Consider the following 14,360-nt stretch of genomic DNA (forward strand, 5'->3'; position numbering starts at 1 on the left):
AAATAGGGTTATACATCTGAAATCTAAATGGTAATACACTTACTTATATAGAGAAATGTTTGCTCAAATTTGCTAGTCTAAGAAAACCTCAAAACCCAACAATAGAACACTCAAAAGAAGATGTTTTTTTTTTTTTTTTTTTTTTTTTTTTTTTTTTTTTTTTTAAATAAAACATGCTATGAAAGATCAAAGCAGTAACTAGTGGAAAGTTAGACAATTAATTCAGGTAAGATAGATGATACATATAAAAATACTTGTTTTGAAAATTTGTTTTCTTCTACCAGCACACATCTCCAGAGAGAACTGTACACCTGAATATGCAGAGCTGGGATTCCAGAGCAGAATTATGCTTCAGCTAACACTGTGCTTTGGGAGTGGCTGGGCCACATGGGTTTTGGTCTCTGCAGAATGAAACTGAGAATGAGCTAATAGTCCTGCCTTGGCTTGAAATCCGTACAGAAGGCAGTGGAACAAGAAACAAAGCATAGTCAGATGAACATACAGCAGACACTCCTACAAATGTAGAGAGTCATTGTGTAGAACTTAGCAAAATGAGGCAAAGCTACAGCTTTAATAAAATGGGTTAGCTGTATTCAAACTGAAGCATGACAAAATAGAATGAGTACAAAAATATACATACAGTTCTTTATTAAACAACTGTAAACACTTCACTGTAAAAATCCATAAAACTTTATAAACAAACATTTTGTAAATAGATTCTATACTACAATAAAAGAATTTTAACACAATTATTTACATGCAATACTGACAAATTTGGCACTTTCTGAAAAGAAATGTACAAAACACTTTGTTGTCTAAAAAGAAATTTGAAATTATAAAAACTCAGGGCTTTACTATCATGCACTTTGCAAATACCTCACAAGCACTTATGGCACAGCTAGCAGAGAGCTCCAGGCTCTCATCAAGCTCTTTACTACATGTTCAGATAACTTTTAATGTGCTTCCGTAAGTTTGTTGTAAAACTACCTGAACATTGTCAAGAATGAAGTCAAATGCCATATTCCAAACTGATTCTACAGATGATTGCATTAACCTGAAGGGAGAGAGAAAGAAGAGGGGAAAAAAAATTACTATTACAGAAACAGCTCTTTTGATAATAACTTTTGGTTTTCATATTGGAAAATAAGATCTCAACAGTTCATTATGAATGGTATCTTGATTTGTTTTCTGTAATGTCCTATCTCTAAAGATACCAAGCCTCATTTAATGCCTCAGATTGCTCTGACATTCAGTGTGATACTTCTGATATAAAGGGAGTCATACTGATTTGTAAATGTTAGTATCTTGCAGTGGTTGTAAGCCTGTGATTAAAATATTCACCTTCTAACAACTTCATACTGAAGAATTAGAATGGCAAGTTTCTGGATCCCCATCTTTCCTCCCTCATACTGAGATGTACATGCTACATCTTTCTTCCAACAAATGTCACAGGTAATTAAGACATTTTAATAGTAGGTTTTGAGGGCACTTTATTGTGTGTGTTGCTAGAAGTGAAACCAAAGAAGGCCTACAGAGAGGAATGAATTACCCTCTATCACTCAGCTGCTACTACAGGCCTTGGTTAAGGACCGAGGAAATCATGATAGGAGAGCAAAGGGCACCTACAAATGTATTTTTGGAAAATCTAATACCAGTATCATATTGATAATAACAGCATGTGGTTTGACTCCTGATCTAGGACTAGGACTCCTGATCCCTAAGTCCTACCCTTATTACCAGGCTCTGGAGGGACACACTGTCCTCGTGCAAATCTCATATACAGGGATCAGAATGGGACATGATTCTTTCTGGACATTTGGTAAGAATCCACTATACACCATTCAATGAAACAGTTAACTGCACCGTATATTTCCCATTTTCTAAGGCCTAACGACATCCCATAAGACAAAAGTGTAACAAAGTTTTTAAATTGCTGCAGTCTTTTGGGTGTTGATTAGTTTCTGTGAAAAACATATTCTTCAAATTTAAGACACAAAAAGCTGAGCTACGCAGTTAAATATCAGTAAGCAAGTCATAAATGGAACTTGGGCCTACTGACTCATGGGAAGAGTAATAGAGGCACAATAAATAAGTAATAAAAATCGTTCTAAGAACAGGCTGGAGAAGTGAGACAGAGATTAGGATCTGGGGACAGCAACAGAACTGAAACCAGATGAAACAAAGGAAAGATCTAAGGTGACATAAAAAATGAATGAAAACAAGATGAAGAAAAGGGACAACCATAACAAAAACTCTATCTTTTGTCTGGAAACAAGAGACTTTGTAGCAAATAATACTATTAAATGCTACTACTATTATTATTATTTTTACAAATTATCTGTATTAGCTGCGCATTTTTTTGTTTTTACATTTTGAATAAATTTTAACCTTAAAGAATTTATACTCATCAATGCAATGTTTAGCAGGCTTCTGGCCTCACCCTGAAGCATCTAGTACATAGGCTCTAACAAAAATAGGCTAAATGTCACAAATACTAGCAATTAAGCTACCTTTTCATGTACTTAACGACCAGATCTAACTTTTCCAAATCTTTTTCTTCTATTAGATCAGTACAATACTTCACAACCTGTAGAATGTCTTCTTCCATGGGATCTGTAAAAGAAAAAAAACATCTTTTCTCCAAATACGCATGGAATGTAAAGAAATCCTGCAGTGTTAGCACACCAAGGGCTGATCTGACAATTGATGTATTCCCAGACTTCCCCCTCAATGTCAGGAGGAGTAAAAGGACAGCAAGGTCCTGAGATATCTGGCTTATAGATCTCTTCTTTTTTTCCCTCTGTAAGAACAAATGCCAGCACAGCTAATATTAACCAAACAGAAAAGAAATAGGGATTTACAATGGAATATCTATTTCAAAATTCTTAGGAGAATGATGATGCCCAGGATATTAAAAAGCTAACAAGTCATATTTTCCAAGATGTTAAGGCATTGCTAACTGTTTGACATTACAGTAAAATTCAAATCACAATTTAACAATAGCATTATACTATTGCACTTCATCCTAGAATTCTTTCTGGAAGTTGTTTTGGGAAAACTTGCAATCATTTCCCTCTAAACTGACACTCCATAAAAAAGGAATTCCCTTTTAGTAGTTTTCACCTTAATAGCCGTAACATGTTTGACAAAATAGGAAAGCTTCCAGTAAAAGTAGCATGAAGGCATAAGACAAGGTCCTGACAAATGGGCTGGAGAGAGAGCAAATAGATTTTTGTGATGTTAAACAAGAAACAACAGGAGCTGGCAAAAACACAGAATAACAACTGAGTGGGAAGAAACTGGTAGCTAAGACTGTAGCTAAGACTACAATGCTTCAAGATTACTGTGAAAAATAACCTCTGAAAGGAAGAGTGAAGGAAGAAGGAAGAAAGAGTACAAAAGGTCTGCTAAAAAAAAGTTTTTCTTGGGGTGCATACAAGATCACAAGCATGGTATTACTTGCCTGAAATAGTTGTAATCCATTCTTTCAACAATGTCTTCACATCATTGAATTCAACAGCTCCAGCTAGGTTGGGTGCCTGTGGCCTAAACGAACCAGGTTGCTCACTCTGCAGAACTGACGGCCCTGAAGAATCTGAAGTTGATGGAACTGCTTCTGACTGTTCCAACACAAAACGGGGATAACGCTCAGTCTGACCAATATTTTAACACTTAATCTTTATATATGTGCACATACATATATATACACACATACATGCACTTATGTATATGTGTATGTATACTTTATAGTCTATATATATATATATATATATATGTATCTAGATGGATATCTCAGAACCAATATTCTGAGACACTGTGAGGAATGGGCAGGAAGGGAGTTCAAGTTACATCTAGTAAAGAAATCAGATACATTCATTAACACAGACTAAGTCTAAAAAATTGAAATAGCTTTACCAAAAGTTGTTAGGATTAGAATTACCTGAATAGTTGCTCCTTCCTGTTTCAAGAAACCATCTATAAGTTTCTGTGGGCTTCCAGATGTAGCTGGCATGTTTTTTGCAGGGCTACCAAGGAGTTTGTTTTTCAAAGGACTCTGAATCTTTTTTACAGGGCTAGTTGGATTTTTTTTCCTGATTTTTTTCTTACTTTTCATTGTTGCATGCTTCAAGGGTAGTAAATGATTTTTTGATGCTGAAAAAAATAGGAATAGTAAGAGGCTGATAAATTTAAAATTAGTATTTTTCCACTGAAAGGGGGACTTTTCGATAAATATCTATGGACCAACTGGAAAACATAACCTAGATAAGGCAGCTTACACACACACATCATTCCAGATATAGGTAATGTTCAGAGTATTTGAAAAGCACTGCTAAACATTGGTGTACTCAAAGGATACACAACCACTTGTAAGCCTTTTAATATCAAACATTTTAGCTCTTGAATACGAACAGTTGGTAAAATAAGCCTACTGGACAAACTGCTTCACCTTAAAGCACTGTCCAACCTAGATAACCACTGGCAGGAAGTCTTAGCAGGTATCAGCTAAACTAGCAACAGAAAGCCCTGCCCCGGACTGATTATAAAAAGGAGACCTTGTCGATCAGCTAGGCGTAAAGACATCTGACTATCAGGCATCTATGGTGAGATGTATCCCATCTCTAGATCCCAGAAATGCATACCACTGCTACACAAATCAAGACAATACTAATCTAAACATACACACTTAACTAAATTAGGTACTGAAGACTCAATACTTTAAAGCACAAGACATACCAAGTTTAAATCCTATTCTGCAAGCATATGGACATGGGTAAGTTTAGTGCCACAGTTGCAATGAATTGAATTAATTACCCATTTAAGTAAAGCTAGGCATCTGCTTGCAAAATGAGACTGCAGCTGGTTGTAATTGACAATCTATCAAAAATAAACACTGAAATCCAATTTAAGACAGAGTCTTCCTAAAAACATTCATTATATTTTCCAGTTTGCATTTTGGGTTGCAAAAGTCTCTTCAAATAGTAAACAACTCCTATACAAAACTATTGTACAACTCTATATACTCACCAAACGCGTCAGCAGGTTGCTGTTCTGATTGCTTTTGCCTTTGATCATATGCATCTTTCAGCTCTGCTTGCAACTCAGCAGGTAGTGCAGCAAAAACCTCAGGGTCCACCTGAGCAGTGACAAAAAATTCATTTGATTATTTTACCAGTGAGCAACATTGCTCACTTTCCTCTAGATTATCTACATGAGAAAGGTATATTTACATTTTTGTGCTAAAAAAAAAAGATATAACTGAAACATTGTAAAATATGTCCTACATTTTCATCATGTACTTTTGCTTGTAGTCAACATTATTTTCCTTTAATATTGCTTTACATTTATTAATTTATAAACTTACGATTTATGGGCATATAATATACTAACCACTAAAAATGAACAGAAGCACTAATAAATTTTTTTAAGATGTTCTATCTTTACTCATTTAATATTATACAGTACAGCTATATTAACAGAGCAATTTACACTAGATCAGTCCCTTCAAATTTCCAAAAATCAAACACTGTGACAATCAGATTTTAGTTTTTCCTTTTCTTTTAATACTTCTTTCTCCTGTAAGCTGCTACACTTCTCAAATGAAATATCGTTGAAAGCAGTCTTGCTTCTTTAAGTACATGAGATACAGATTCAGTTAGCTCATATATTTTGAGCTAGGGAGAAGTGTTTCATTAGTTCTTCCCACTGTAGTCCATCCTTGGATCAAATGATAAAAACGTAGTTTGCCTTCCAACTGTCCTAGGGTTTTGACTTCTGGACAGGAAATCATTTGTAGCCAATTGCTCTCTTCATATGGGCAAAATAAGATCCAATGTATTATCTGTTATTTTCCCCTCACTGTGTGGACAAAGCAGCAAATTAGTGACACACTACTGCTATTATTGTATTCTTAGTTGCCCAATATTCTTGGGCAGCGTTTTCAACTTGTGATTTGTAATTCAACTAGTAATAGGTTTGTTTGTCTGAATTACTAAGAGGACTAAATTTGCACAGGGAAGGCTGTCCTTCATTTCAGTGGAAAAATTCTGAGATGCGTACAAACAGAAAAACGTGTATTCAAAACTACTATTAGTATTCTAAGGGCACAATATAGTTTCTACTTGACAGTAGAAAGTGAACATGGCAGGGACACAGATGGCCTTTACTGTAAAACAGCTACCACTTTTTCAGTTAAAGTTAAGAGGCATTTGACATAATTATTATGCTTTGATACGCATGTACATTTAGAATTACACCCTATTTTCAATAGAGATATGATCATTTTTCAATTGAAATATGTAAATATTTACCAGAAAAGTAGGATGTGCTATTCACACATACTACATCTAAATTATATAGATAATAAATGTGAATGTGCTTCTACAGGTAAAACTGTCATCAAGTTAGCACAGTATTCTTTCCACTTTGAGAACGCCACATGCCAACATAAACTTTTCACCACATGAAACATGCACTTATTAAAGGAAGGAATGGGAGCAACTCTGGCCTCCAGCAGTGCATACGTTGCACAGAACAGAGCATTACAGCAGAATGCAGTCAATTAACTCTGGAGCTTTAAATTGTTTTAAAAATACAAATCCTATCTGATCAAACTATTTTAAAAGGTTAAAGTTCTATGCTTAAGCATTCGTGAACTGGCAATTTGGGAGGCACAGTGTTAACTCTGCTTTTTGGGTACATGCATTGCAACTGTTCAATTACATGACCAAATAATTCATTCAGAAATAAGGCAGTACAGGCAACTGGACATTTTTTTTTATTCCCCCATCACTGCCCTGTGAAAGTACTTCATATAAAATTCACAGGAAGAGCTTTCAGCCAAATTCATATGAAATTTCCACTAATTAATTGGACTTTTGGGTAACTACTGTACAGCCTGTGCCGTAACATAGCTTTCACAAAATAATATTACATTTACAGGGAAAACTTGGATTTTATAGATTTACCTGTTACCTCAACAAGCAGCTATTGGCATTTTGATGTGCTGTATGAATTTTCTTAAAAGTAACCTATACCATGTTAAGTAATCTATACCATGTTAATCTATACCATTTCTACCTCTTCATGGAAATTTGCCAGCAGTAATTAACTCCACTACTACAAATGCCATTCATTTCTAAGCATCTGTAATCTACTTCTTGCACCTCTGCTTTTATAGGATTCAGGCCCTGCAGACATGCCTACCTTTTCTAAATTTTGAAAGATTTTTTTCAGCAGCTCACTGAAATGAATTCAGCCTATTTCCATCCTTATAGTGGGAGAGCCTTACCCAAAAGAAGGCATTATTCTAAAGAATAAAGCATTGTCAGCCAACTAACTTGGCACCTGATCACATAAATGCAGTTCATAGAAAAGAAATGAGAAGCTGAAAAGCATACCTAATTAAGCTATAAAACATGGCAGGGCATCATTTACAGTTGCTGAACCGCTACAGCTAAAGTATTCAATTTGGAGTTACTTGTAATGTTTCTATGTATGGAGCCTATCACTATTAAGTTTGTTGAATCACTTAAAAGGAAATGATCTTAAGTGTGTGTGTGCAGTCAAACAATAGGCAATGCCACAAACAACTGCACAATAAAAAAAAGTCTCTGTCAAAATACATTTAGATAGAGATGATATATTGTATTTTAAAACAAGTTCATATTTGATTTTAACACAGAAAAGATTTTTCCATGTAATTAATTGTTTTAAAAATTTTTTCTTCAGGGCTAAGGAAGCTATTTAATTACATATACCTGAGCAGCAAACTTGGACGTTAACTCAGAAAATGGAAACTGTAAACCTCAGCTCCCCTTTTGTCAATGGGTAAAGTGAACAGTTTTCAGGAGACAATTCAGAGTACAATTCTAAGCTGTTCTAAAATAAATAGTACGAATATCCCCTATAAACTAGGAAATAGCCAATTCTTCCTGAATTTTGTCATCTCAAAATAAAAAAGGCTGCTTTCGCTAAGCTAACATGTTTGGATCAAATAACAGAGTCACAAGATGCTTTAGGAGATGTAAACAGGTAAACCAAAGCCTTGGAATGTGCCAATTAGACATTTCTCAGACAATTTCAAAGAACAATGCTGTTATTAAAAATCCCAAACTAACCAATTCCCAATTACCTAATTAACAGGATTTAGAATAACTTGGATAAAGCATAAACATGATAATGCAAAATAAATGTAATTTTTAAATAAATTATATTAAGTGGTATATTAAGTGGCAAAACAAAGAGAGGGTGTATATGCATAGTATAATTAAACTCACAAGTCACAGAATCATAGGATCAGTAAGGTTGGAAGGGACCTCTGGAGATCATCTGGTCCAACCTCCCTGCTCAGCAGGGTCACCTAGAGCACGTTAGACAGGGTTGCATCCAGGCGGGACTTGAATAGCTCCAGAGAAGGAGACTCCACAACCTCTCTGGCAACCTGCTCCAGGGCTCTGTCACTCTCACAGGGAAGAAATTCCCCCTCACCTTCAGGCGGAACTTCCTGTGCTTCAATTTCTGCCCATTGCCTCTGGTCCTGTCACACAGGACAACTGAAGAGAGTTTGTCCCCATCCCCTTGACACCCTCCCTTCACACATTGATAAGATTCCCCCCTCGGTCTTCTCTTCCCAGCTCTTGCAACTGGTCCTCACAGGGCAGATGCTCCAGTCCTCTGATCATCTTCATAGCTCTACGCTGGACTCTCTCCAGTACCTCCATGTCTCTCTTGGACTGGGGAGCCCACAACTGCACACAGTACTCCTGATGAGGCCTCCCCAGGGCTGAGGAGAGGGGCAGGATCACCTCCCTCCACCTGCTGGCAACACTCTTCCCAATGCACCCCAGCAGACCATTGGCCTTCTTGGCCACAAGGGCACATTGCTGGCTCATGGTCAACTTGTCATCCACCAGCACTCCCAGGTCCTTCTCTGCAGAGCTGCTCTCCACAAGGTCAGCCCCTTGCCTGTAGTGGTGCATGAGGTTATTTCTCCCTAGGTGCAGGGCTCTGCACTTGCCCTTGTTGAACCTCACGAGGTTCCTTCTCTGACCAGCTCTCCAGCCTGTCCAGGTCTCTCTTGAGTGGCAGAACAGCACTCAGGTGTGTCAGCCACTCCTCCCAGCTTGGTATCATCAGCAAACTTGCTGAGGAGGCACTCTGTCCTCCTCATCCTGTTGAACAGGATGAGACCCAGTAGAGTCCTGGGGAACTCCACTAGCCACAGGCCTCCAACTAGACTCTGTGCCACTGATGACGACCCTCTGAGCTCTGCCTTTCAGCCAGTTCTCAATCCACCCACAGTACACTCACAGATAAGCAAGATTTTAACTATGCAATTTAAAACTACTGGGTTATATAAAGTTCATATTCTCCTCTTCCAAAATCTCTGCAGAGGAAAGCCAACTCTGCAGCTCAGGAATGAAAACTTACACAATTGCTTTTGAACCAATCAGCCTGAACAGAACAAGGTGAAGAAATTTTTAATAACAGAACGGGCTACATCTCTTTTAAATAATAAATATGCATGATCTACTATTTACTGAAAAACAGGTCAGCAATTTATATCCAATCTTCTCTTCATTCTTTCTTAGCTAAGCAGCATTACCACTTACAAACAATAATGAGGATCTCTTCATAAATCTGATTAGATGATATCAATTTGAGAACAGCAAAGGCATAGCAAATGGAAAAATAAAATGACTGTTGATATTGCTCTATTTTAAATGATTTCTCTGCAAAATATCGTATCTCTAGGTAGTCCAATCTTTGATTCATTTACCCTAGATCTGTTCAGGACTGTTGAAGGGAGTGTTACTACTGGGAGCACCACTACTGCAGCCTGCTCCCACTTCAGGCCACTATTTTGAGAAACACCTTTTCACTTCCCTCACCCTGCTATTTAAAAGCACGTTTAAAAATTATGGAGATACAATCCCTGGCCAGGTCTCACCTTCTCCCAGGAATATGATAAAAATAATCACATCTAAAGAAGCTGGTATGTTGGCTTTACACCATCAAAACATCCACTTAGAATGCAATCAGTTTCTTGTGACTAGCTAAGCTGATTTTAGGACTGCTTTAGACTGACAGTGCAGTGCAACCCAGCTGCAATGCAGAAAAAGGCTATCTGCACACTGAATTGCAAAGCGAAGTGTATATTAAACAATTGCAAAAATATATGCATACTGATGACTATATCTTTAATAAATAATATTGTATTATGTTTGGGACTGATCAAGACAAGTTTTAAAACAGACTTTACTGAAGATACTGAAGGACCATAATTAATTTTGAGTAAGTAACAGATTCTAGTAATAGTGCCTCAAGAATAAAGCTGTTAGCTCTTCCTGTAGCTAGAAAGTTGACGTTTACTGATATTCTGCAAACATCCTACCTGTGAGAAGGCTGGCAGGGCTATTACATTAATTCTTGTATCGGCATTTGGTTCTTGGAGCTCTGGTATTTGTAAAAGCACAGTTCCAACTGGTTGTGACAGAAGTGCAGTGTTACATCCATTTACTGGCTCTTTTTTACTATCTCCGTAAGTTTCGCCCTGCTGAACAGTGTATATTTGCTCTACTTGTTCTCGGAGATCAGGTGGCAGAGCTTCCAGCACAGACTTATCTAGCTACAAATTACATAAAAGTTTTTAGATTTTTCTGAGAAAAAAAAAATCAGTGTTAATTTTACTCAAAATATTAGCTCAGTAATACTTGAATTTCAAAAAACAAAGTAATTTTTTTTTATCATATTTTGTGCATGTGAACTTACTTTGGAACCCGATAGTAATACACTCTGCAGTACCAAAATGTAAAAAAAATTGAAAGTAGTTCAAGACATATGAGCGCTCAGTGTTATCTTTCCACAATATTTAGTATACTCATCACAGAGTCTAAGTAACTTTTCTTCTATAACCATCTAGCAATAATAAAACCGTAATTCTGAGTTTGAATTAAATAGAGGCAACATGTTAGTAGGAATACCAAACTGGTATCTGGTGCAAAGCAGTCCAAAACCATTATTTTCCCTCTTATATAGTTCTAGGTAATGTGGGACATATGTTACCAATTTACTTTAAAGTTACTAATTATGCTTGGATACTGTCAGATTTTTGTCACAGGTTTTGATAATGAAATGAGCTGTAGATTCAAACTTTTTGCTTGCTATAAATGGTACTCGCTGTCAATTATCAATGTGAAGTAACTGAAATGATCCCTCGGTACCTTAAAATCGGAGTATATAATAACAGCTACACAAGTGACATAATAAATACAACTGACAAGAAGATCTATAGCATTATTTTTTTTTCAAGTAGAATGGTCAGGTAGATGAAAGCCAGCGTTTGCTTGTATGTGTTGCTAACCAGGACTCCATAGGGTGATGGAAAATTTTATTCTATCTTTCACCTCTAGGAAGAAAATCTGGATCTCATAACCAGATTCTGGATTTACATAAACAACAAAAAAGTATCCATGAAAAGCCTACTTGGCTTAAGGGATAAGTTTTGATGAAAGCTGTCCATATGATTAACTTCTGCAAGTGCTTAAATACTGGGAAAGCTGTTAATAAGAATATAAACAAATAGTTTATAGATTTAAATTACAGGAATACTTTACAGAAAAATATTTAAGGCTGCTTACATCTAAAATTCCTACAGAATTCAGTGCAGCTTGCTCGTAAGAGACTCTTATATGTCTGCTTAGATAACATGTGGGGTAGAAATAAGGAGACTCTTCATTTGTTTAAAAGAAAGAAACAAACAAAAAACCCAAATAGAAATATTTTACCTAAATAAAGATCGTCCTCCTCTCATCTAAAGAAGTTATGTTCTGTACAAGTCTTAAGTGTGAACTTTAGCTTAAACATAATTTGAAGAAAATTTGGAAAAAAAAAAGGACAGGAAGCTGGAGAGTCAAATTTACATGTAAGTTTGACACTCTGTTAGGCAGAAGCTTAGAAAATAGCCACTGTAAAAGTGTAAGAGGTAGTGTAAGACTATTTACCATTCATTTTTTTTCTCACTGACTAAAGTTTGGAGATAGATCTACAGTGTAATTTAAAGACAGGTATGGAATACATGATTAAAAAATTAAGTGCAGAAGAACACTTGATCATCATTTATTGGGGTTGGTGGCAAAGACTACTGCTACTATAAAAAAGGATGGAAAATGATTCAGGTAGATTTTCACGAAGGCTCTACCTTCGTGAAAATGACACAAAGCACTTGACAAAATTCTTCATCTGTAATTCAGCTTTCAGAGGTAATTTTTGGCAGCATAATAAAAGGGAATTTACAAATCTACATTGTATCATAATCATAAGAACATTAAGCAGTAACTCTAGATTGTGTCTACTTTCTTTGATGCAAGTTTCATGTTCTTTAGAAGTAGGCTTTATGTTACTTTAAAGAGCTTAGATTGTAATAAGTGAATGATCATATTTTTTAATATTGCAGTCTCAGCAACTTTTTCGTTTCCATCCACTTCTGTCCTTTGACAATTATAGGGAAGGGAAAAAGATAATAAAAGATTAAATTTCTCTCCTTTGAATAAATATAATCCTTTTTCTTCAAGTTAACTTTTAGGACTGCTTTTAAAAACCCTTTTATTAAGGCAAAATATTTTTGTATCAGTAACAATCTTGTACTGTGTATTCTACTGTATTGGAGTTCTTTATATTTTTATAAAGAAGTGTGATGCAAATTTTACTGTTCTATCCAAATCAGACCAGCATTGCCATAAATTATTAAAATATATAGCATATGTTTTATATTCTCAGATTTTACCTGGGAAGCAGATGGAACCTCAATACTCAAATTAAGCCTGGATTTTACGCTGATAGGAGAATGTAAGCCATTCCATTTGACAGCAGACTCAGTCTTATTAACATTAGAATTGAGACCAGAGGCAAGATGAGTACCACGAGATGGAAGAAAAGCACAAGTTCTTGAATCAGAAGATGAGATCTCAAGGTCCATAGCAGCCACAAATACTATACCCATGAAAACAAGATACAGAATGATCATCAACTTGTTAAAAATACTTTTTCAAGCCACATTGTAGCTAATTTCCAATTTTCATTACTGAACAGTTTATACAGTATTAGGCATTACTATAAAACTTTCTGAAGTTTTAAAGTACACTCTGTTACTATTTACCTAAAAAAAGATTGCACTAATCCTATAAATTTTTTTATTTGTAGCATTTTCATTTCATTTACAACAGCAAAATTTGTTCTCAAGGAGTTTATCTTACATAATTTGTACTTGTATAATATTGAGTAAGTATTCAGAAAGATAAACTAAGTTTGAGCCACTAAGAATTGATCATTACCACAAATGCAAAGTAAAAAGCTTACTGACCTTCTTTATGTTCTTCTTCTGAGCACTTTTTTGCTTTCGGAACATGAAAAAGATCAATGACTGAATGTGATCCACCAGGTAAGTGTCCAGATCGTACTGTTGAGTGAGCTGAAGTAGTTTTACTGATGGGAACTAACTGCTGTACCTGAATTCCGACCTAAACCCAAAACATTAACAACATTCGTTTTATGAAGTTTTTTTAAAAAATATATATAATGCTTTCATAATAGTATTCTCTTTTCCCTTCCCTTGAAATCATCTGCCTACAGTGGGTGGGTGAGAAAATTAATAAAAGGTATGCTGAAATACACATAAACAGCTACTGAAGAAATCCCAAACAAATCCCAGGATTATTCACCACAATCCAACAACTAAGAAATTACAAAAGTAATACCATCTTAACTTTTCTGATAAAGAAAAGTGCTGTCAACTGGATGATAAAACAATGCATTTATTATAAAATTTCTCAGGCACTAACAAATACATAGAGTACTGACCAGGAAAAGTGATTAGTGTTAAACCTGGCTACACATATAAAAAGGAATTTTCCTCAGCACAATCTATACTAAATATAGCACTTCAGAGTCCAAAGATGAGAAAAGTGGTATTTTCTTCTAGAAATGGTTCTCGCAAAGTCTCAAAGGATGAAAGTACTTTGATGAATGTACTCTTTTATCAGATCAGATGGATTCCTAATTTTGAAGAACATCCTCACTTTTTCTACTTTAAAATACTAGAACAGACTGTTCAAAAATTGTGTCCAATTAAGAATATACTGGTACCTTGTGCAAGTTTACCGCTAATTCTCCACAACTCTGAAGAGAAAAGGGCTTAGAGAGCATGAAAAAGGCACTGCATATATTTCCACCATCTCTTTCTATAATTACACAGCAAGGATTATTATTTGGTACATGTTTATTAGTTGCAAATAATAAGATATTAAAACATCATTGTAAATATTTTTTCTTTTCACTTTTATCTTTCTACTTTTAAACAGCTC

General features: G+C 35.6%; 1 protein-coding gene across 3 annotated transcripts in view; it reads right to left on the reverse strand.

Annotated features, from left to right (window-relative positions):
- Positions 1–631: 631 nt before the first annotated feature.
- The window catches only part of REV1 (REV1 DNA directed polymerase), a 62,766-nt gene continuing 49,037 nt past the window's right edge, over positions 632–14,360 (reverse strand). For all 3 annotated transcript variants that reach the window (XM_062601596.1, XM_062601595.1, XM_062601597.1), the window contains 8 exons: positions 13,361–13,517; positions 12,785–12,990; positions 10,394–10,627; positions 5,026–5,134; positions 3,941–4,152; positions 3,464–3,620; positions 2,511–2,613; positions 632–1,054 (listed from right to left, as the gene is read on the reverse strand). In XM_062601596.1, coding sequence (XP_062457580.1) covers positions 943–1,054; positions 2,511–2,613; positions 3,464–3,620; positions 3,941–4,152; positions 5,026–5,134; positions 10,394–10,627; positions 12,785–12,990; positions 13,361–13,517 — 1,290 coding nt within the window. In that variant the 3' untranslated portion in view covers positions 632–942. The remainder of the gene's footprint in view (positions 1,055–2,510; positions 2,614–3,463; positions 3,621–3,940; positions 4,153–5,025; positions 5,135–10,393; positions 10,628–12,784; positions 12,991–13,360; positions 13,518–14,360) is intronic.

This window comes from Rhea pennata, chromosome 1, assembly GCF_028389875.1.
Source record: "Rhea pennata isolate bPtePen1 chromosome 1, bPtePen1.pri, whole genome shotgun sequence".
Lineage (NCBI taxonomy): Eukaryota > Metazoa > Chordata > Aves > Rheiformes > Rheidae > Rhea > Rhea pennata.